Below are 21938 nucleotides of genomic sequence, written 5' to 3' on the forward strand. Positions count from 1 at the left end.
CACCCTCCATTAGCATTCTGAATTCATACTTGTTTTGCCACCGATGCCATCTTCTGTTAACTCTTGCCAGTCTACCTCTCGATAAGGGCCATTTACATCAGGCAATAATCCCCAAAATGGTCATTTGTACAAACAATTGTTCCCAATCATTGCCCTGTATAAAACACCCCCAGGGATCCAACGATGACTCACTTGGTTTGTTGTTGATCGCATCTTTTATGCTGACCTAAATATCATTGTTGGTCGGCAGTAAATCTAAAACGTGTAAATAGGCTTCTGCCTGTCGTTTGTAATGTAACTGTATAAGAGGGGGAAACGAATGATCGTATTTACAAAAAACCTGAGCAATTGTTGTAACATGTTAAGGTGAGTAAACAAGCGCCATTTGACTTGCTAGATCATCGATCAATGCTAGTTACGGGCAATTTATCTGCCTGCGTAAAAAGACCCGAAGACAGCTCTATCTAGCAAAGCACTCTCAGAACTGACCGAAGTGCCATCTCTGCCCCTGCTTTCTGTCTTCTGTAACTCACAAAACCGAACACGAGAAAGAACTGCTGACTGTCAGATTGCCTGATCTGTTGTGAATACTTAGTCAATTGGTATGTTGTGTCTGCTTGAGGCTGGTTTTACCATGCTTGTTTATTGGGCATCTGAATCATTTCCACCATTTGTGGATCCTGAGGTTGCAACTTGTCTTCAGTACAGGTCAGCTACATAACCGTTTTAAGCTCTAAGCCTGGATCCAAACAATCAAAACAATCAAATCATCTCAGAGTACTTTATAACAAATGGGGGGGGGGGGGGGGAGACCACATATCATACTATAATGCACTATATCTGCACTCTTTAAAAACTCTGAAATTATAATTATCTTCCAAGTGTCAAATGTATCTTATTTTTGCCCTTTGCTTGTGCTCTTTTTGTATAGACAGTATTACTTGCAGATAAACCCTTGAGAACGACATACCTTCTTTTGTAGCATATTTCATATTTTCAGAAATAACAGCACTTTTATCTTGAGAATCGAGATAAGAAAACGTTTCAGAATCCTGCAAACTGTATGTAGCTATAGGTAGAAACAACAAAGAAAAATTCAATTAGGAGAATAAAATACACATTTATTCTATTTTAGATTTTAATTTTTAATTTGCAAGAGCGGGGTCTGTTATGACAGTACAGAGAAACTTTCAGAATAACTTTGGTAAATGTGCTTCACTTAAAACCTGCATTTTGCATTGGGTGAAGCAATTAGATACCTGAATGAAACTACCGGTATATTGAATCAGCTGCAACAGAAACAGCGATTCACCAATGTTGCGCTGGCCTCCATGATCGCCACATCTAACACGCTGCGACTTCTTTCTGTACGGCTACATCAAGAACTTCGTGTATCCCCCCTCCCCAGAGAAAGGATCTGAAAGACCTGGGACAACGCTTTACTGCAACAGTGGAGTCCATATGTGAGGATATGCTGGCACGCATCTGGGCAGAGCTGGACTACTGCCTAGACATCTGCCATGTCACCAATGGAAATCACTTTGAACATTTGTAGTGTATAGATAAAGCTTGGATAGTGTGTTTTTTCATGTTAATAAATCGTGTTACACTCGCTCATTTATGAATAACGAGGCTATAATTTTCCACCATCCTTTTTGAATCCCCCTGTACTGTACTTTTTATTTTGAAACAAAAATCAGCAACAAATACACTGTGTGAACAGTTTCATACTAAAGGTGCATATTTAATGCCAAGATCAGATCCAAACCCGTAAAGATCAGGAAAGTAATTTCCAAAACAAGCAAGTGATCTGAAGCACTACATATGCAGCTCCTGCATGTAAAAGTAACTCGGCCATTGACACAGAGCGTAAGGTACAGGTCAGAAATATGTTGCAGGTTTGTGGTTTTATTTGTATGACAAAAAGCGGAGCCTACAATTTTACATATATTTGAAAATGTAATAATTTTTTTTTTACACAAAACCTGCATGGAAATGCAGCGTCTTCAGGCTGGCCTACAGCGTCCCAGTACATAATGTCCATCTGTTACTTTTAATATCTAAACAAAATATTGAAAATCATGTACTTTAAAGGCTATGTACCAGTGGCTAGCGACAGCCAAACTCTTGCAGTAATTGTACCTGCATCTATAGCACGCAGGTACAAATACATGCATTAGCGCTGGATAGCCGGGCATGTTCTGTGCCCGACCATTTTGCCCCGCCAATTAGCGCCTTTCAACGATGCTAGCAGCGGGATGAAGTCATAGGGTCGCTTCCGTGCTTGAAAGGCGCCGATTGACGGGGCAAGTCATTCTGCCCTGCCAATCGGCGACTTTTAACGATGCGCCGCTTGCGCCGTTCAGCTCCAGCAGATCTGCATTGCCACTAGACAGCACAGGAACCGGATCAGGGTGAGTATGTAGTTTTCTACTAAAACTGAGTGGCGTTTTCTACAGTGGGGGCTCTATCTACAGGGTGGGGGGGGGGGTCGTCTATATGTGGGGACGTGGGCCACTATATACAGGGGGGGCCTATATGTGGGCCACTATATACAGAAGGGGTTTATATGGGGATGTGGGGCACTATCTACAGGTAGGGTCTATATGTGGGTCACTATGTACAGGGGGTCTATATGTGGGGCACTATGTACAGGGGGTCTATATGTGGGGATGTGGGCCACTATCTACAGGGGGGTCTATATGTGGGCCACTATATACAGGGGGAGCTATAAGTGGGACACTATGTACAGGGGTCAGCTATATGTAGAGCACTATCTATAGGGGAGCTATTTGTAAGGCACTATCAATAGGGGTGGGTTATATGTGGGACACTATATACATGGGTGGGCTATATGCGGGACACTATATACAGAGGGAGCTACAGTGAAGGAAATAAGTATTTGATCCCTTACTGATTTTGAAAGTTTGCCCACTGTCAAAGACATGAACAGTCTAGAATTTTTAGGCAAGGTTAATTTTACCAGTGAGAGATAGATTAGATTTAAAAAAAAACAGAAAATCACATAGTCCAAATTATATATATTTATTTGCATTGTGCACAGAGAAATAAGTATTTGATCCCTTTGGCAAACAAGACTTAATACTTGGTGGTAAAACCCTTGTTGGCAAGCACAGCAGTCAGACGTTTTCTGTAGTTGATGATGAGGTTTGCACACAAGTTAGATGGAATTTTGGCCCACTCCTCCTTGCAGATCATCTGTAAATCATTAAGATTTCGAGGCTGTCGCTTGGCAACTCGGATCTTCATCTCCTTCCATAAATTTTCGATGGGATAAAGGTCTGGAGACTGGCTAGGCCACTCCATGACCTTAATGTGCTTCTTTTTGAGCCACTCCTTTGTTGCCTTGGCTGTATGTTTCAGGTCATTGTCGCGCTGGAAGACCCAGCCACGAGCCATTTTTAATGTCCTGGTGGAGGGAAGGAGGTTGTCACTCAGGATTTGACGGTACATGGCTCCATCCATTCTCCCATTGATGCGGTGAAGTAGTCATGTGCCCTTAGCAGAGAAATACCCCCAAAACATAATGTTTCCACCTCCATGCTTGACAGTGGGGACAGTGTTCTTTGGGTCATAGGCAGCATTTCTCTTCCTCCAAACACGGCGAGTTGAGTTAATGCCAAAGAGCTCAATTTTAGTCTCATCTGACCACAGCACCTCCTCACAATCACTCTCAGAATCATTTGCAAACTTCAGACGGGCCTGTACATGTGCCTTCTTGAGCAGGGGGACCTTGCGGGAACTGCAGGATTTGAATCCATTACGGCGTAATGTGTTACCAATGGTTTTCTTGGAGACTGTGGTCCCAGCTGCCTTGAGATCATTAACAAGTTCCCCCCGTGTAGTTTTCAGCTGAGCTCTCATCTTCCTCAGGATCAAGGATACCACACGAGGTGAGATTTTGCATGGAGCCCCAGATCGATGTCGATTGACAGTCATTTTGTATGTCTTCCATTTTCTTACTATTGCACCAACAGTTGTCTCCTTCTCACCCAGCGTCTTACTTATGGTTTTGTAGCCCATTCCAGCCTTGTGCAGGTCTATGATCTTGTCCCTGACATCCTTAGAAAGCTCTTTGGTCTTGCCCATGTTGTAGAGGTTAGAGTCAGACTGATTAATTGAGTCTGCGGACAGGAGTCTTTTATACAGGTGACCATTTAAGACAGCTGTCTTTAATGCAGGCACCAAGTTGATTTGGAGCGTGTAACTGGTCTGGAGGAGGCTGAACTCTTAATGGTTGGTAGGGGATCAAATACTTATTTCTCTGTGCACAATGCAAATAAATATATATAATTTTGACTGTGATTTTCTGTGTTTTTTTTTATATAATCTATCTCTCACTGGTAAAATTAACCTAGCCTAAAAATTCTAGACTGTTCATGACTTTGACAGTTGGCAAACTTACAAAATCAGCAAGGGATCAAATACTTATTTCCTTCACTGTATATGTGAGGTCTGGACCGGAGGAAGAAGAAAAGAGAAAAAGAACTAGAATCTGAGACGTCACTGGTGAGTCACTAAATGTAAAGGTTTATTCTGCCTCTAATCAGTAACGTAGTCACTGTATGATCTGCAGCGAGATGATGGGTGGTATGATTTATTTTGTGAAACAGCATCTCCCAGCATATCCTTACCATTGTTCGGGCCATGCTGGGAGCTGTAGTTTTATGCCGTACAAGCCTATACAGCAGGGGTTGCACCAAATTGAGCTGTATTTGTTCTGGTGTTGTCTATATGTACTGAGCTTGGTTCCAGGGCTGTATATATGTACTAATCTTGGTTCTGATGCTATATTTAAGTACTGAGCTTTGTTTTGGTGCTGTATATGTGTATAAGCTTGGTTCTGGTGCTGTATATATGTACTGAGCTTGGTTCTGGGGATGTATTTATGTACTGATCTTTCTTCTGGTATTGTATTTATGTACTGAGCTTGGTTCTGGTGCGGTATATATGTAGTGAGGTTGGCTCTAGTGCTGTACTAATGTACTGAGCTTGGTTGTGGTACTGTATATACGTATGAGCTTGGTTCTGGATCTGTAATTATATAGGATATTTTTATAACAAAAAAAATTGCAGGGCAGATGGAATTGTTCTCAATACATTGTATATTTCATGGGGACCCGTCTGGTAGTTTTAACCCCTTGAACCGCTACCATGCGGTAATACATGACCTGATAATATTTCCAAATGTATGGTTTTTGTTCAGATGCAGCAAAATCTTTAAAATTCACTTTTAAAACAGCGCACACTATATGCGAATTACTCATTAAAGGGTCATGGGGCGGTGCCACTATCCTGAAGAGTCACAGTCTTGCCTCCAAACCCACCTTTCCATGTTTGATTGTCATCCCCCTGGCTTATACAACTTTCTTGGATGCGCCATTGCCTTGTGGCACTATGCACAAGGGGGGCCTGTCTGGCACCATACACAAGGGGGAGCAGAGTGGCACCATACACAAGGGGGAGCAGAGTGGAACCATACACAAGGGGGAGCAGAGTGGCACCATACACAAGGGGGAGCAGAGTGGCACTATACACAAGGGGGAGCAGAGTGGCACCAGACACAAGGGGGAGCAGAGTGGCACTATACTCAAGGGGGAGCAGAGTGGCACTATACACAAGGGGGAGCTGTGTGGCAATATATACATGGGGATGTTGCACTATCTACTAGGGGGCTGTACGGCACTATTTACAAGGGGAGGGCTGTGGCTCTATCTACACTGGTCTGTGTGGGGCACAATCTACTAAGGGGGGGGGGCTGTGCGGCACGATCTACTAAGGGGGGGGCTGTGCGGCACTATCTACTAAGGGGGGGGGCTTTGCGGCACTATGTATTAGGGGGGGGCTGTGCGGCACTATCTATTAGGGGGAGGGCTGTGCGGCACTATCTACTAAGGGGGGGCTGTGCGGCACTATTTACTAAGGGGGGGGCTGTGCGGCACTATCTACTAAGGGGGGGGTTGTGCGGCACTATCTACTAAGGGGGGGTTGTGCGGCACTATCTACTAAGGGGGGGTTGTGCGGCACTATCTACTAAGGGGGGGTTGTGCGGCACTATCTACTAAGGGGGGCTGTGCGGCACTATCTACTAAGGGGGGCTGTGCGGCACTATCTACTAAGGGGGGCTGTGCGGCACTATCTACTAAGGGGGGCTGTGCGGCACTATCTACTAAGGGGGGCTGTGCGGCACTATCTATTAGGGGGGGGGCTGTGCGGCACTATCTATTAGGGGGGGGCTGTGCGGCACTATCTACTAAGGGGGGGCTGTGCGGTACTATCTACTAAGGGGGGGCTGTGCGGCACTATCTACTAAGGGGGGCTGTGCGGCACTATCTACTAAGGGGGGCTGTGCGGCACTATCTACTAAGGGGGGCTGTGCGGCACTATCTACTAAGGGGGGCTGTGCGGCACTATCTACTAAGGGGGGCTGTGCGGCACTATCTACTAAGGGGGGCTGTGCGGCACTATCTACTAAGGGGGGCTGTGCGGCACTATCTACTAAGGGGGGCTGTGCGGCACTATCTACTAAGGGGGGCTATGCGGCACTATCTACTAAGGGGGGCTGTGCGGCACTATCTACTAAGGGGGGGCTGTGCGGCACTATCTACTAAGGGGGGGCTGTGCGGCACTATCTACTAAGGGGGGGCTGTGCGGCACTATCTACTAAGGGGGGGCTGTGCGGCACTATCTACTAAGGGGGGGCTGTGCGGCACTATCTACTAAGGGCGGGCTGTGCGGCACTATCTACTAAAGGGGGGCTGTGCGGCACTATCTATTAAAGGGGGGCTGTGCGGCACTATCTACTAAAGGGGGGCTGTGCGGCACTATCTACTAAGGGGGGGCTGTGCGGCATTATCTACTAAAGGGGGGCTGTGCGGCACTATATACAGTGGGAGTTGTATAGCGCTATATACAGGGGGGCTTTAGGACGATATCTACAGGGGGGCTGTATGGCACTATCTACAAGGGGAGGTGGGGGGCGCTATCTACAAGTGGGGTGTGACAGTCTATAGGCGAGGCTGTATAGCACTGTCTACTGGGGGGCTGTATGGCACATTCTACAGGGGGCACTATCTATAAGGGGGCTGCTTGTGGCACCTGGGGGGGTCCCAGTCAAGAGTTTGCTATGGGGCCCAGTCTTTCCTAGTTACGCCCCTGCTATGTACACTTTTGAATATATTACTTTTCTTTTTTGGACATAGAATGTACTTAGAAGCCCTATTGATCCCTCTCAGCCGATTTCTTCAGTTTAGCGACGGCTGAGAGTGGGTCCTGTTTGTTGCGGACAAAGTTTCAGCCTAATATTGATCACATCTAAGTTCTGAATTTTAATGTGATTGATATTAGGTGGATCCTGTGTGTCAGAGACAACCAAGTCTGTGTGAAGTCTGATCCTACAGGAATGTGTTATTTCCTTGCATCAGCCCCCTGTCTTCAGGCTAGCAAAAAAAAGAGAGCAGGGACTGAGAATTTTTTTTGTTTTATTGTGGAGTATATTTTTTCACTTTTGCATTTCCTATTCTTGTCAGTTATGTTCCTGACCTCTGCTTTCCATTGTAGCTGGATACATAAAGTACTAAGTTACAGCAGCCATTGATGCAGCTGTGGAGATGCATAATCTGCCTATGTGTGAAAAGCTAGAAAAGTCAGGTAAAACATTAGTGTTTTTGTTTTTTTTTACAACTAAACAATGTTTTCTGAGGGACATCTTCACATGAATATAGTAATGACCATTTAGCTGCAGGAAGTTTTGTAGATCATCATGGATTGGACCACAAAGTGCAAAATGCTGTTTTGTGTGTATTTCTGCGCTGATGCTGTAACAAAGTAACACCCTTAACCCCTTCCCTCTTTGGCCACTTTTGACCTTCCTGACAGAGCCTCATTTTTCAAATCTGACATTTTTCACTTTATGTGGTAATAACTTTAGAATGCTTTTTCCTATCCAAGCGATTCTGAGATTGTTTTCTTGTGACACATTGGACTATGTTAATGGAAAAATTTGCTCAGTACATTTAGTATTTAATTGTGAAAAACACCAACATTTTGTTAACTAACATCCCCCATATGTCTACTTCAGATTGGCATCGTTTTTGGACACTTATTTTTCTAGAACGTTACAAGGCTCAGAACTTCAGCAGCCATTTCCCACATTTTCAAGAAAATTTCAAAAGGCTATTTTTACAGTAGCCAGTTTAATTGTGAAGTGGCTTTGAGGGCCTTATATATTAGAAACCCCCAATACGTCACCCCATTTTAAAAACTTCACCCCTCAAAGTATTCAAAACAGCATTTAGAAAGTTACTTAAAGAAGCTCTGTCACCAGATTTTGCAACCCCTATCTGCTATTGCAGCAGATCGGCGCTGCAATGTAGATAAGAGGAACGTTTTTATTTTTAAAAAACGAGAATTTTTGGCAAACTTATGACCATTTTTGTATTTATGCAAATGAGGCTTGCTAAAGTCCAACTGGGCGTGTTTAAAGTAAAAGTCCAACTGGGCGTGTTTAAAGTAAAAGTCCAACTGGGCGTGTTTAAAGTAAAAGTCCAACTGGGTGTGTATTATGTGTGTTACATCTGGGCGTGTTTACTTCTTTTACTAGCTGGGCGTTCTGACAAGAAGTATCATCCACTTCTCTTCGTTAACACCCCGCTTCTGGCAGTGCAGACACAGCGTGTTCTCGAGAGATCACGCTGTGTCGTCACTCACTTCCTGCCCCAGGTCCTGCATCGTGTCGGACGAGCGAGGACACATCGGCACCAGAGGCTACAGTTGATTCTGCAGCAGCATCGGCGTTTGCAGGTAAGTCGATGTAGCTACTTACCTGCAAACGCTGATGCTGCTGCAGAATCAACTGTAGCCTCTGGTGCCGATGTGGCCGACACGATGCAGGACCTGGGGCAGGAAGTGAGTGACGTCACAGCGTGATCTCCCATTCCTAACGCCCAGCTAGTTAAAGAAGTAAAAACGCCCCGATGTACACACATAATACATGCCCAGTTGTACTTTTACTGTAAACACGCCCAGTTGTACTTTTGCAAGCCTCATTTGCATAAATACAAAAATGGTCATAACTTGGCCAAAAATGCTCGTTTTTTAAAAATAAAAACGTTACTGTAATCTACATTGCAGCGCCTATCTGCTGCAATAGGAGATAGGGGTTGCAAAATCTGGTGACAGAGCCTCTTTAACCCTTTAGACGTTTCACAGGAATTAAAGTAAAAGTAGAGGTGAATTTTACAAATTAATGTTTTTTTTTCAGAAATTAATTTTTAATCCATTTTCTTGTAACGCAAAGTTTTACCAGAGAAACGCAATGCAATATTGATTGTCCAGGTTCTGCAGTTTTAGGAAATATCCCACATGTGACCCTAGTGTGCTTATGGACTGAAGCACAGGCCTCAGAAGCAAAGGAGCACCTAGAGGATTTTGGGCCTCCTTTTTATTAGAATATGTTTTAGGTACCACGTCAGGTTTGAAGGGCTCTTGCGGTTTCAAAACAGGGGAAATCCCCCAAAAGTTACCCTATTTGGATACACCCCTCAAGGAAATGATCTAGGGGTATAATGAGCATTTTGACCCTACAGGTTTATTGCAGAAATTATTGGAAATAGGCCATGAAAATCTACATTCTTTCAAAGAAAATGTAGGTTTATCTAATTTTTTCTCATTTCCACAAGGACTAAAGGATAAAAAGCACCGCAACATTTGTAAAGCAATTTCTCCCAAGTAAAACAATATCCCGCATGTGTTCATAAATGGCTGTATGGACACCCAGCAGGGCTTAGAAGGAAAAGAGCGCCATTTGGCTTTTGGAGCTCAAATTTAGCAGGAATGGTTTGGGCCATGTTGCATTTGCAAAGCCCCTGAGAGGACAAAATAGTGAAAACGCCCAAAAAGTTACTCCATTTAGGAAACTACACCCCTTGAGGAATTAATCTAGGGGAGTAGTGAGAATTATGACCCCACAGTCGTTTCATAGATTTTATTAGAGTTGGGCAGTGAAAATAAAAAAAAAATCCCTTTTCTTCAAAAAGACGTAGCTTTAGCTCAACATTTTTCATTTTCTCAACAAATAAAGGAAAAAAAGAACCCCAACATCGTAAAGCTACTGCTCTACAGTAGGGAAATACCCCATATGTGGTCATAAACTGCTGTTTGGACGCACGGCAGGGCTCAGAAGGGAAGGAGCGCCATTTGGGGACCAATACAGTGGAAACCCACAGAAGTGACCCCATTTTGGGAACTACACCCCTCAAAGTATTCACCTAGGGGTGTAGTGAGCATGTTAACCCCGTAGGTGTTTGAGAAATTAGTGTGCACTCGATGTTGCAGAGTGAAAATGGGATTTTTTTCCATAGATATGCCAATATGTGGTGCCCAGCTTGTGCCACCATAACAAGACAGCAATCCTTCATGCACAGGACAGTGTCGCACTGATAAATGTCCTTTCTTATCCTCTTTTGGTCCACACTCTGCACATTTGCAGTTTGGAAAATTTTGCTGGGAAAGTGTTGTCCTGGTATAATACGGGCACCCTCGCTTCCGGCAGATATGTTTGGGCCCTCCCCTTCCTAGTTCACTCATTTTAGGGCCTTGATAAATCGCCTTTTGAAACAGAAGAAATGTTCCCCTCGGGCCTGCACAACTGCATATTTTTCTTTTCTGACATACTGGAGCCTTAACTTATTTTATTTTTTCATAGATGTAGTGGTATGAGAGCGGTTTATTTGCGGGACAAGCTGTAGTTATTATTGGTACCATTTTGGGGTACATGCGACTTTTTGATCACTTTTTATCCTATCTTTGGAAGGCAAGGTGACCAAAAAGCAGAAATTCTGGCATAGTTTTTTTTATATAGTGTTCAAAACACATCATAAATTACATGTTAACTTTATTTTGCGTGTTAGTCTGATCCCGGCGATATCTAATTTATACTTTTGGAAAAATAATGTTTTTTTTTCTGTCGCCATGTTCTGACAACCATAACTTTTCCCATTTTTCGTCGATCGAGCTGTATGGGGGCTGTTTTGTTTCAGGACAAGCTGTAGTTAGTATTGGTACCATTTTTGGACTTTTGATCCCTTTTTATTTCACTTTTTGTAGGGCATAGTGGACACGGCAATACCAAATATGTATGGCTTATTTTATTTTTTTCAATAATAAAGGACTTGATAAGGGAAAAAGGGCAATTGCGATATTAATGACTTGAAACTTTTATTTTTACTTTTTTTATACTTTTCTTTAGTCCCACTAGGGGACTTGAAGGTCCAACGGTCAGATTCTTTTTCGAATACATTGCACTACCTATGTAGTGCAATGTATTAGATCTGTCAGTCATTCACTGACAGCAAGCCGATTAGGCTTCGCCTCCGGGCAGGGCCTAATCTGGTTCTGTAATGGCAAAGCAGGAGGCCATTGTTAGGCCTCCTGTTGCCATAGTAGCAGTCGGCAATACTGCGATTGCAGGGCATAGCTGCCGCTCTGCTGCCAACCCCTAAGATCCATAGATCGCTTTAGATCGCTGTATCTAAGGGGTTAATGGGAGGAACCTGCCATTACAGGTGTATGTCAGCTATATTACAGGTGTATGTCAGGTGTAACATACAGCTGACATCCACCGCTGATGACGTCGGCTCAGCTCCTGAGCCGGTGCCATCTTGCCAGCGGTTGCGGAAGCCTATTAGACCCCGCATCCTGTCAGGGCCTTAAAGTCTTCTGTACTAGGCATACCGGGAGGCCAGTGTCAGGCCTCCAATTGCCTTTGTAGCCACCGGCAGCCCGGCAATTTCATTATTCCACGGCAGAAATTCCAGGTTGACCCATGGGGCATTTACCTATTGAGAAGAATGGGTGTCATTTTTTTTTATAAGGAATTATTTTGCATTACCTGATCTTGAAATAAAATTTATGTGTGTCTTTTCACTTGTAAGAATAGTGGGGTTGATTCGGGTGACCGTGTTTGGTTGGTCCATCATGAAATCTACAACATCCAGGTGATCATTTAAAAGACCCTGTAAAAGAAACCACAATAGTATAATTACCAAGCACTGTATTATTGGCAGATTATACGACCCTCATCTTTTTGCTTTACAAACGGATTCCCAAATGCACATTGCTATTAATGGTGTTGTCCAGGATAAGAAAAAAATAGATACTTTCTGCCAAAAACAGTGCCACACCCGTCCAGAGATTGTGCCCGTTATTGCAGCTCAGCTCCAATGAAGCGAGTAGCACTGATCTGCAATACCACACACAACCTGTGGTAAAAAGAAGTCATGTTTTTCTAATCCTGGTCAATCCCTTTATGCACTAGCGCCAGGTTTTACCAATGGCATGCTGGGCATATTGTACAGAACAGTAAACAATTTAAGTCATTTAATAAAATCCAAAAATTTGAGTAAACACATCTGATTTAAAGTGGAGTTTCTCCTCATATTTTCATCCAGCGTATAGGGAATTGTTTATAGTGTGTCTAATAAGAATTCTATGTAATATTTTAGCCGTCCGGCGAATATAGTGAAATGGTATTGATGGCTAAATTCTTTAATTCAATCAATTGTGACTTTCACTACAACAAGGGACATACAGAACGGAGTCTCCACAAGCTCCATTATACAGCAATTACAAACGTACAATCCTTTGAACACCAAACAGGAAATGTACTTAAGTAATAGAATTAATACTTATTCTTCACATTCCTATAGTAAGGGTCTATGAAGACATAGCGGTTATGTCGCAATTTATTACCGCTACTACGGCAAAATCGGAGTCTGCCACCCACAGCGATTGATTGCAACAAGCTACTTGGTGTGAAGTCTGCTGCACAAGTGAAGGCAGAATGAAGAACTAAAGTCTTCATATTCAGATTTATGATTATTATGCTCATTAGCAATTTTATACCTTTCTTCTAATAAATGGAAGGTGAAAAATAATTATTATGTCTATGGCTTAAGTGATTGCCTGTTTGATATTCAAGGGATTGGACATTTGTAATTACTGTTTTGATGACTAAAAGTTAATAACATGGTATTAGGTAATGTCTGTAAGCAATACCATATGCACTAGTAAAAATTGCATTTTAAACGTGGAACATTTGAGCCCCTTCAAGAACTGGGTTGGCATCCGGAACATGAAAGAAAGGTGCAGAGTAGATCCCAGCCTGAGCTGCTGTTCAGTTCAATACTGCAGACAATTCAGTCCATACCATTGAACTAATACACAATGCTGGAGAATGAGGTGAGGATCTGCAGAACTGGCACCACTGGGTGATGTCCAGCTCACACTTCTATGATGCAGTGGCCCAATGGGGTCCGCCACCCCTCAAGCCTAAAGGCTCAAGGTATTTTTTTTGTATTAAAGCAATGTGTCCCGCTACTGTTCTGGGGTGGGGGGTGGGTTCTGTGGACACCACTGTTCTGGGGGGGTTCTGCTGGCGCCACTGTTATGGGGGGTCTTGTGGCCGCCACTGTTATGGGGGGCCCTGCGGTCGCCACTGTTATTGGGGACTCATGCGGCTGCCACGGTTATGGGGCTCCTATAGTTGCCACTGTTATGGGTGGCTCTGTGGCCGCCACGGTTATAAAAGGGTTCCATGGCCGCCATCAACATTGGGGCAGTCCTGTGGCTGTCCCATTTATTTTATTGTGGTAGATCTTCAGAAACTTCAATATTTAAGTAGTTCTCCACGCCTGCAAGATTTCCTAACCCTGCTCTATGCAAAGGAAGTCAAACCTTTTCACCCTCTTAATGACTAAACTACATTTTACCTTTTAGAATGCTGAATAGTAAAGGGGAATTTTTAAAACAATCTTTTTGAAGGGAATTTTTTATGCTATTGCATTGAACTTAATATATTTTTTGTTATCAGGTGTTATCTACAGAAAAATGGACAGAACTAGAAAAACATACTGCTACATGGTTTGGTGCCTCATTGTATATTATATTTGTTTCCGTCAATTACATTTATCTGCAAACTCATCCTTTGATCCCCTTGTATATAGAAGTACATAAAAACATGTAAATGGGAAAAAAATATGCATGTGCACTTCAGTGGTATCTAAGTTTTAGTAATTTAATCATATTGTGGTTTGCTTTCCAATGCTAAAGATCCTTTTTAGAGAAGTTACAGTAATTAGTTAATTGCAGAAAAGGCTTTGATCAATGTCATTTTTTCGGTTTTCTTTTTCGGTCTGTCCTATGAATAATTACATTGTAGGGTATTTAAAAAAAGATAAAGCGCTCTACGTAGTATTCTTACAAAGCAATAATTGCTGTCGTGAACAATTCTATACATTGATTTGTGTTAGTAGGTGAACCTGCCATTTGGCATATCAGAGAAGGTTTAGCTTAAAATATAGGTTCACAACTGTCCATTAATTTACATACAGATATAATTTACATTATATTTGGGTGAAAATAGTTTAACAAATTGATGGATTTTACTTTAAGGCTGTGCGGATACAGACGTGTAGTAATCATTGATGTTCTTAAGACATTGGTCTCTCTGAGCACAGTTTGTTAATATCTGCCCAGATAATATCTGTACTAAAGATTACCAATATTATCATGTGCAGTTCTCTCTCAGCAAATGTTTTTTTTTTTTTCCCATTATCAATACGCATCTTCTCCTAGACTCTAGCCTTGTTGGACAGCTCACTGACATTGACAGTACAAGGTAAATGTAATATGGAGCAATCACTTGTATGCAGTATGGCTGCAGGAAATGACAGCCTGTACATCATATACACACAGCTTTAACGAAATATTAGGATGATATATCTATCTCATATGCTTTGTGAATGATAAGCTCACCATGAACACTGCCCTCTGGAAGAACCCTGTGGCATCCATGATCTTCTGTAGAATAACTGTCTCCATCTCTTCAACATCCATCTCCTCACTGTTAAAGGGCACACCATTAAACAGAACTTGAGGCAATGGTCCCAGGCCACTCTTCTTATAAAAGGTTGCTCCTGCCTGTTTAAATCAGAAGTAATACAGTCTTACACAGAATTATTCTGACTGTAACATGGAAGATGCTAATACCATGCGACATAACCATTAACTGCATGGGAACTCCTAGGGATGCTGCATGCATAGCTAGATATAGACCGAGTCATATTTCTAGTCGGGTATTAAACAATTCTTTATAAGAAATGCAAACAACACAAAAGACAAGTACACAATTACAAAATAGATTTCTAATTGGGAAGTATTCTGATAATACAGCATAAATAATACTGAGAATCTGATTATACAGCATGAACTCGAATAGAAGAATGAGAACAAAAGCACAATTTATCGCAGTTATTCCTAACCTTATTACCACGGGGAAACTCCAGAATAATTTTTCTACTCCTATCCCTATCTTATAGAAACTTGGTGTAGGGGCAGGTAAATCATTCTTTAAGTCTTTCCTAGCTCTACATTCTAGCTTAGTTTGGATGACTATTTTGCCAAGCATCTTTGGGCAGGTTGGAATCAGTTGGCCATCCTTACTGTAAAAATGACAAGTATCGACGCTGGGTTCCGGTACACACAGTATTAGGGAGTCTTAAAATATAAAGCTGGGCTTACAAAGAGTACATTTTGCTATTTTGCTCAAAGCAGACATACATACGGATAATTACCTGGAAATCTATATCCGTTCCATATTCATGTGCCAAACTATTTTAGGGAGACAAACAAAATTGCTCCCTGAAAGTAAAACCCTGTAAACCCTACAATGGTGATCAGATCGAGAACATAGATTTTAAGTCACATGATTACCTCACTCGATGGATCTGACAAGTTTGACTCTTTACATGTACTGATAAGGGAAAAACTATTACGTTGTTGGTGAACAACAGATGGATACACTTAATACAGTGTCTAAATCTTGCCAGGACTGTTCCTTTAAAATAGAAAATGTTTTCAATAAATTATTAACCCCTTGACCCACCATGACTGACATGTAGGTCTGCCATGTTACTCCTTCTCTTAATCCCACAAGAACAGGGTATTCAGAATCCCGTTTGAACGGAGCGGGGGTCACGCACGCGTGCTTCTACTCATTTAATTCTCTATGGGACTCACAGAGATAGTTGAGCACTTCACTCAACTATCTCAGTGATTCCCATACAGAATGAATGGAGTGGCAGTAAACAGGTGATAAGCTGTAATGGTGGAACAATCTCTTTAAAAAAAAAAAAAAAGATCTTCCCATTAAAATATACAAATAAAAAAAATTAATTGGTCTGCATCCGTAATACTCTGAATTGTTAAGCCCTCCCTGATATCCACTGTATATAATATATATATATATATATATATATATATATATATATATACACACACACACACACACACACATACATACATACACATATACACACACATATATATATATATACATATACACGGCACACGTCGGGTTGGGGACTATGGAGCGGGTTCACGGACTGAGCCCGCTCCATAGCATGAGCGTGTCCGCTGTGTCTTACAGCCGACACTTCAGTGTAATGAGAAATATCCCGCTAGTTTAACCCCTTAAATGCCGCAGTCAATAGCGACTGCAGCATTTAAATGGTTAGAAACAGTGGGTGCAGCCGACTGTAACATTGCAACGGCACCCCACAACGTAATCGCGGGGAGCCAATGGTTTGATTGGCAGTCAAGGGGCCCGATGAAGACCCTCAGGTCTGCCATCTTTGAATAGCTATGAAGCCCTGCCTCTAGCAGGGCTTCATGGAGAGTGTCAGTATAACGATACACTGCAAAACGTCAGTATTGCAGGATATCATGCAAGCAATCCAACGGTCCCCTAGGGGGACAAGTAAAAAAAAAAAAAAAAAAAGTTAAATACAGTAAAATAACGTCGTTTTTTTTTTTATAAAAAAAAACCAAAAAAAACCAAATTTTTTTTACTTGTATAAACAGCGGTTGTGGTCCTCCTACTTCCTCAAAAAAAATAATAAGCGTGATCAAAAAGTTGTATGTTCCCCTAAATGGCAACCAATAAAAACTTTGTTAAAAAAAATTGTATTTCTTTTGTAAATGCAGTCTAGCATAAAAAAAACTATATAAATTTGTTATCGCTGTAATCGGTTTGACCAGCAGAATAAAGTTAACATAATTTTTACCACATGTGAACGCCATAAAAAAAATAAAAAATAAAAAAAGAGACCCAAGAAACAATGAAGGAATTGCGTTTTTTTTCCATTCCATCCCTCAAAAAACAAGCCCTTATACGGCTATGTCGACAGAAAAATAAAAGAGCTATGGTTCTAAAAAAACTAAAACAGGCCTGGTTCTTAAGGGGTTATTTTTTTTTATATTCCAGCGAAGACAAAAATTAAGATGGTCTAAGATCATGGTCCTATATTGTCATTCAAAAAACGAGAAATGAATTTGCATGTGGATCAAATTTACTGCAGAGCTTGAAAAGAAATAAATCACAAATCATTTGTGCGGCAGCATTAGGCTGGTCATATACATTAGATAATTCAAGGATTTTATCGAAATTGGCAGGATCCACTGACAGACAGGTGATGGACACAGCTAACCTTCTCCTCCTCCTTATAAAGTGACAACAGCACGCCACAGAGCATGTCCACAATACTTCTAGAAGTCAATAGATATCTTTCTGATTTTCTGGTGCCTGTTGCAGCAGCTCAGGCACGATGGCTGCTCCCATTATCATGTCAAAAAAAAAAAAAGTTGTATTTTTAACTTTCTTATTCTAAAAGAAAATAATAAGGTGACAGATCTCTTCATAATAGCAACGCCCTGTTGCACATGGAACGCTGAATACTCATTTCCTAATGAGCATTTCCGAACCAGACTGATTTCCTACAAAGTATTATTATATTTGCCAGGTAACTAAAAGTAGCAAAATATGAAACTTTATGAGTATCTTGGCCAGACAAGGCAATACCACATATGTAATTGATAAAATACACAAAATAAGTAGAAAACCAGTTCTAAAGCATAAACTTCTTATTAATGTGCACATTTTGTAGGCATTTCTCTGATGTACTGCCACGCATCCTGATGAGGCAATTAACAGCTGGGAAACAATAATGAAACTTCATCAAACACATCTAAAACGTGGTTTAATATGCCTAACTAATGTTTCCCTAACCAACAGTTTGCTTGTAGTACAAAATCATAAATTAGACACCACCTCCCACTCCAGACCCCTCTCCAAATGCCAAAGGCAGAGGAATGAAAGACTAATCTCTAGTATGTGCCATTTATCTTATTATTAGAATTTCTTAACACTGATGTCTACAACTTCACCATCAGCCCGCCGATAGATTTACTTTCAGAGAACAAGAGATGCAGGTAAAAACAAATAGGATCTATGTTGGCGCTGCTGCGTAGTGTGGACAAGGTACAGATCCAGAAGATCAGTTTTGAGTTTTATAAACTGTTTAATTGCAACGCGTTTCAACGCCGAACTGGCGTTTTCATCAGGCATAGGAATACAGAAAAAAAGACACATGCTTATATATGGCCAGTTCAGACTAAACAATTAGGTAAAAAAACGCGAAAAGACTTCGGCAGGCCAAAGTTCAGATGGAACGATCTATTGCAATGTCAGTATGAGTTTTAATACAAACACATAAATAAAAGGACAAATAAAAGTATATAAGTAATAAAAGACGGGATGTCACATCAAAGAGTGATTTTGGAACGGTATGCAGGAGTAGATAAAAACATTGTGTAGTGTGTAAGGGATGGCAACATTTGGTTGCTTATATCGTTAGCTAGTGTCATCGGGAGAGAGGGGTGAGCAAATTGTATCTGATTTTAATATTTATTTGTTATGTTAGTTGTGTGTTGTGTTTGGGATGTAAACGATTCAATTTGATGGTTATGCTGTTTACACGTTGCCTCGAAAACCAACTGTGTTACGGAAGCCAATGCGATCCACAAGAAGATGGAACGCATGGTGAGCCGCATCGCGCGAGGGATCGTTGAGCTGCTCAGAGGGGACAATGAACAGAGAACGTATCTGCTAAAAAGAAAAGAAAAGAAAGGGCGGAGGGTGAGTAAAACGAAGTAACATACGTGGATATGGACAAAATGCCTTGGTTAGTATGATGATTTGTTAATTGTAGGTGTTAGTTTGAGGGAACACTGACCAATATTAAGGGGTAGGGATGGTTTTGTTAAGGTGGTCGATACCTATATTCTTTAATGGTTGGTTTCGAATATATGTATGACTTATGTACTTCTTTCAGGAGGGTTGAATGTATTTTGGTTTAGTGTATGATGAAAACCGCAAATAGAAAATGGGTTATTATATAGTTGTTGCTAAAAGGCCAGGATGAAGGTTATTAAGGTGCTATTAGGAGATACGGAAAGAAATATGTCGTCTTGATTTGCATTGTGTACTAATATACAGACAATTTCATTGGTCTATGTAGCGTAATAGTTTTACATGGGGACAGAAGGGATCCAGGGGGTGTTAATTGTCGGATATTTTTTGGATATTTTTCCATTTTGGAGTCAGTCAATTAATTAGTCCAAAGATGACTCTGTGATGTAATTTAGACCCAAAGGGTGTAGTGTATTCATTTTAAAAATCCAGTAGTTTTCCCTTTGTTTTAATTTGCTGAATCTGTTTGGGACGTCAAAATTGATATGTTTAATGGGTGTGATTTTAATTTTGTTAAATTGGCAATCATGTACTTGAGAAAAATGACGGGATATACTGTGTTTGAGGTAACCAGTGTTTACATTGAACCGATGATTGTTAACTCGGGTTCTTAAACATTGGGTGGTTCTTCCGATGTATTGCAACTGGCACGGGCACTCCAATAAGTAAATGACGTATGAGCTGCCACAGTTGAGGAGAGTTTGAATTGTGAAGGTTTCGTTGGTGACTGTGGAAGTGTAGTCATATTTTTTGTGGCTGATGGAATTGCCGCAAAGGCAGCGTGAATGTCCACATTTGTAGGACCCTTTGAGGTTGGAGAGAAAATTTGCATGGGGTGTAGGATGTTTTTTCACTCTGCTAGGGGCCAAAATATTTTTGAGGGTTAGGGACCGTCTGAATGTGATATTTGGTTTATATGATAATGTGTCTTTTAGGTGCGGATCATTTTTTAGGATGTGCCAGTGTTTGGAGAGGATGTTCCTAATCGTTTTATTGCCTCTGTTGTAGGTGGTGATGAAATTGAGATTAGAGTTAGTAGTACCTGATTTGGATTTCTTGAGGGAGGGGTTTAGACAGGACATTTGTGTAAGTTCTGAAGCTTTTGATCGTGCGCCTTTTATGAGATTGGTGGGGAAACATTTGTCTTTGAATCTTTTTTCAAGGACTAAGCACTCTTTGTTGAAGTCTTTGTCAGTGCTACAATTTTTCCTTATCCTCCTGAATTGCCCGAAAGGTATATTTTTAAGCCAGGGGCGGTAGTGGGCACTTCTGAAGTCAATGTAGCTGTTAACGTCTACTAGTTTGAAATGTGTTTTCGTTATGAATTTATTGCTGTCATTGTCGTAGTTGATGGTGAGATCTAAAAAGTCTATAGAGGTGAGGGAGAATGTATGTGTGAATGATAGGTCATAGTTGTTTTTATTTAGGGTTTCGATGAAGCGGACGGCTTCCTCCTCGGTGCCATTCCATATTATAAACAGGTCATCGATGTACCGTTTATATAGCAGTATGTTATTTTTGTAGGGGTGTTCACCATGGATGTGTGTCTTTTCGAAGGATCCCATATACAAGTTTGCATAGGAGGGTGCAAAGCGGCTGCCCATTGCACACCCTTTTATCTGATGGTAAAAACTGCTGCCAAAGCTGAAAATATTGTGTTTGAGAATAAAATCGATACAGTTTGTTAGGAAATCAACCTGGGGTTTAGGGATAGTGTTATTTGAGGAAAGGAATGAGTGGGCTACTTCTATACCTCTATCATGTGGGATGTTACTGTACAGTGTGGTTACGTCCGCTGTCAGGAAACAGATTGGGGATATTGAAGGGTCAAACTTTAGGTCGTTTAGATCTCTAATTAATTGTGTGGAGTCCTTGAGGTGGGATGGTAGGGTGAGAACGAGGGGTTGGAGGTGAAGGTCTATGAAATGTGAGAGGTTGCTGGTGAGGGAGCCTATTCCCGAGATGATGGGACGTCCGGGGGGATCTGTTAGTGATTTGTGGATTTTTGGTAAATGGTAGATGAAGGGCATGTTGGGAAAAGTGACAGAAAGAAACCGTTTTTCTTTTTTATTAATCAATCCTGATATGGCAGCTGACTCTATAAGGTTCTGGTATTCAAGTATGTACATAGATAATGGGTTTGTAGTCAGTTTGCTATAGAAAGTGGTGTCACTAAGAATCCTCAGTCTCATTGAGGTATTTTTCTCTGTCCTGGATGACTATGCCCCCCCCCTTTGTCGGCCGGGCGAATTATGATATCTTGGTTCTTTTGGAGGTTTTTCATAGCCTTTCTTTCATACGTAGTTAAGTTGTCAGGATAATGGGATGGTAGGTCTAATGTCCTGAATTCGTTGCTTACCAGAGACTAAAAGGTTTCTATCATAGGGCCTTGATGGTGGGTTGGGTAAAAATTTGATTTGGGGTGAACTTCCACTGGAATGGCATTGGATGCAGCGGGGTTTTCAGATGTTTCCATGATTGAACTTGGTGTGGTGGTGGATTTAGTCATGGCAAAGTGTCTGGTGAGAGTAAGCTTTCTTGTAAACCTGTTGAGGTCCATGAAAAGTTCGAAATTGTTGGTTGAAGCTGTGGGACAAAAGGAAAGGCCTCTATTCAAAAGGCTGTGTTCAGAACTATTTAAAGTGTGTAGTGACAGATTAAATAATTTTACTGTTGGACCAGGTTCCTCTTTTTGTTGAGGGATAGATGTTGGTTTGTAGCGTTTTTTGCCTCCTCTCCGTCCTCTAGGTCTGTGCCTAGTTTCCTTTTG

The 21938-nt window shown here is 41.5% G+C and overlaps 1 protein-coding gene across 1 annotated transcript in view; it reads right to left on the minus strand.

Moving 5' to 3' along the window:
• UGGT2 (UDP-glucose glycoprotein glucosyltransferase 2) overlaps positions 1 to 21938 on the minus strand; it is a 382432-nt gene that overhangs the window by 236062 nt on the left and 124432 nt on the right. Inside the window, exons 17-19 of the mRNA XM_075852393.1 lie at positions 14836 to 15000; positions 11912 to 12035; positions 971 to 1069 (exon numbers count right to left, since the gene is read on the minus strand). Coding sequence (XP_075708508.1) covers positions 971 to 1069; positions 11912 to 12035; positions 14836 to 15000 — 388 coding nt within the window. The remainder of the gene's footprint in view (positions 1 to 970; positions 1070 to 11911; positions 12036 to 14835; positions 15001 to 21938) is intronic.

This window comes from Rhinoderma darwinii, chromosome 2 (genome assembly GCF_050947455.1).
Source record: "Rhinoderma darwinii isolate aRhiDar2 chromosome 2, aRhiDar2.hap1, whole genome shotgun sequence".
Lineage (NCBI taxonomy): Eukaryota > Metazoa > Chordata > Amphibia > Anura > Rhinodermatidae > Rhinoderma > Rhinoderma darwinii.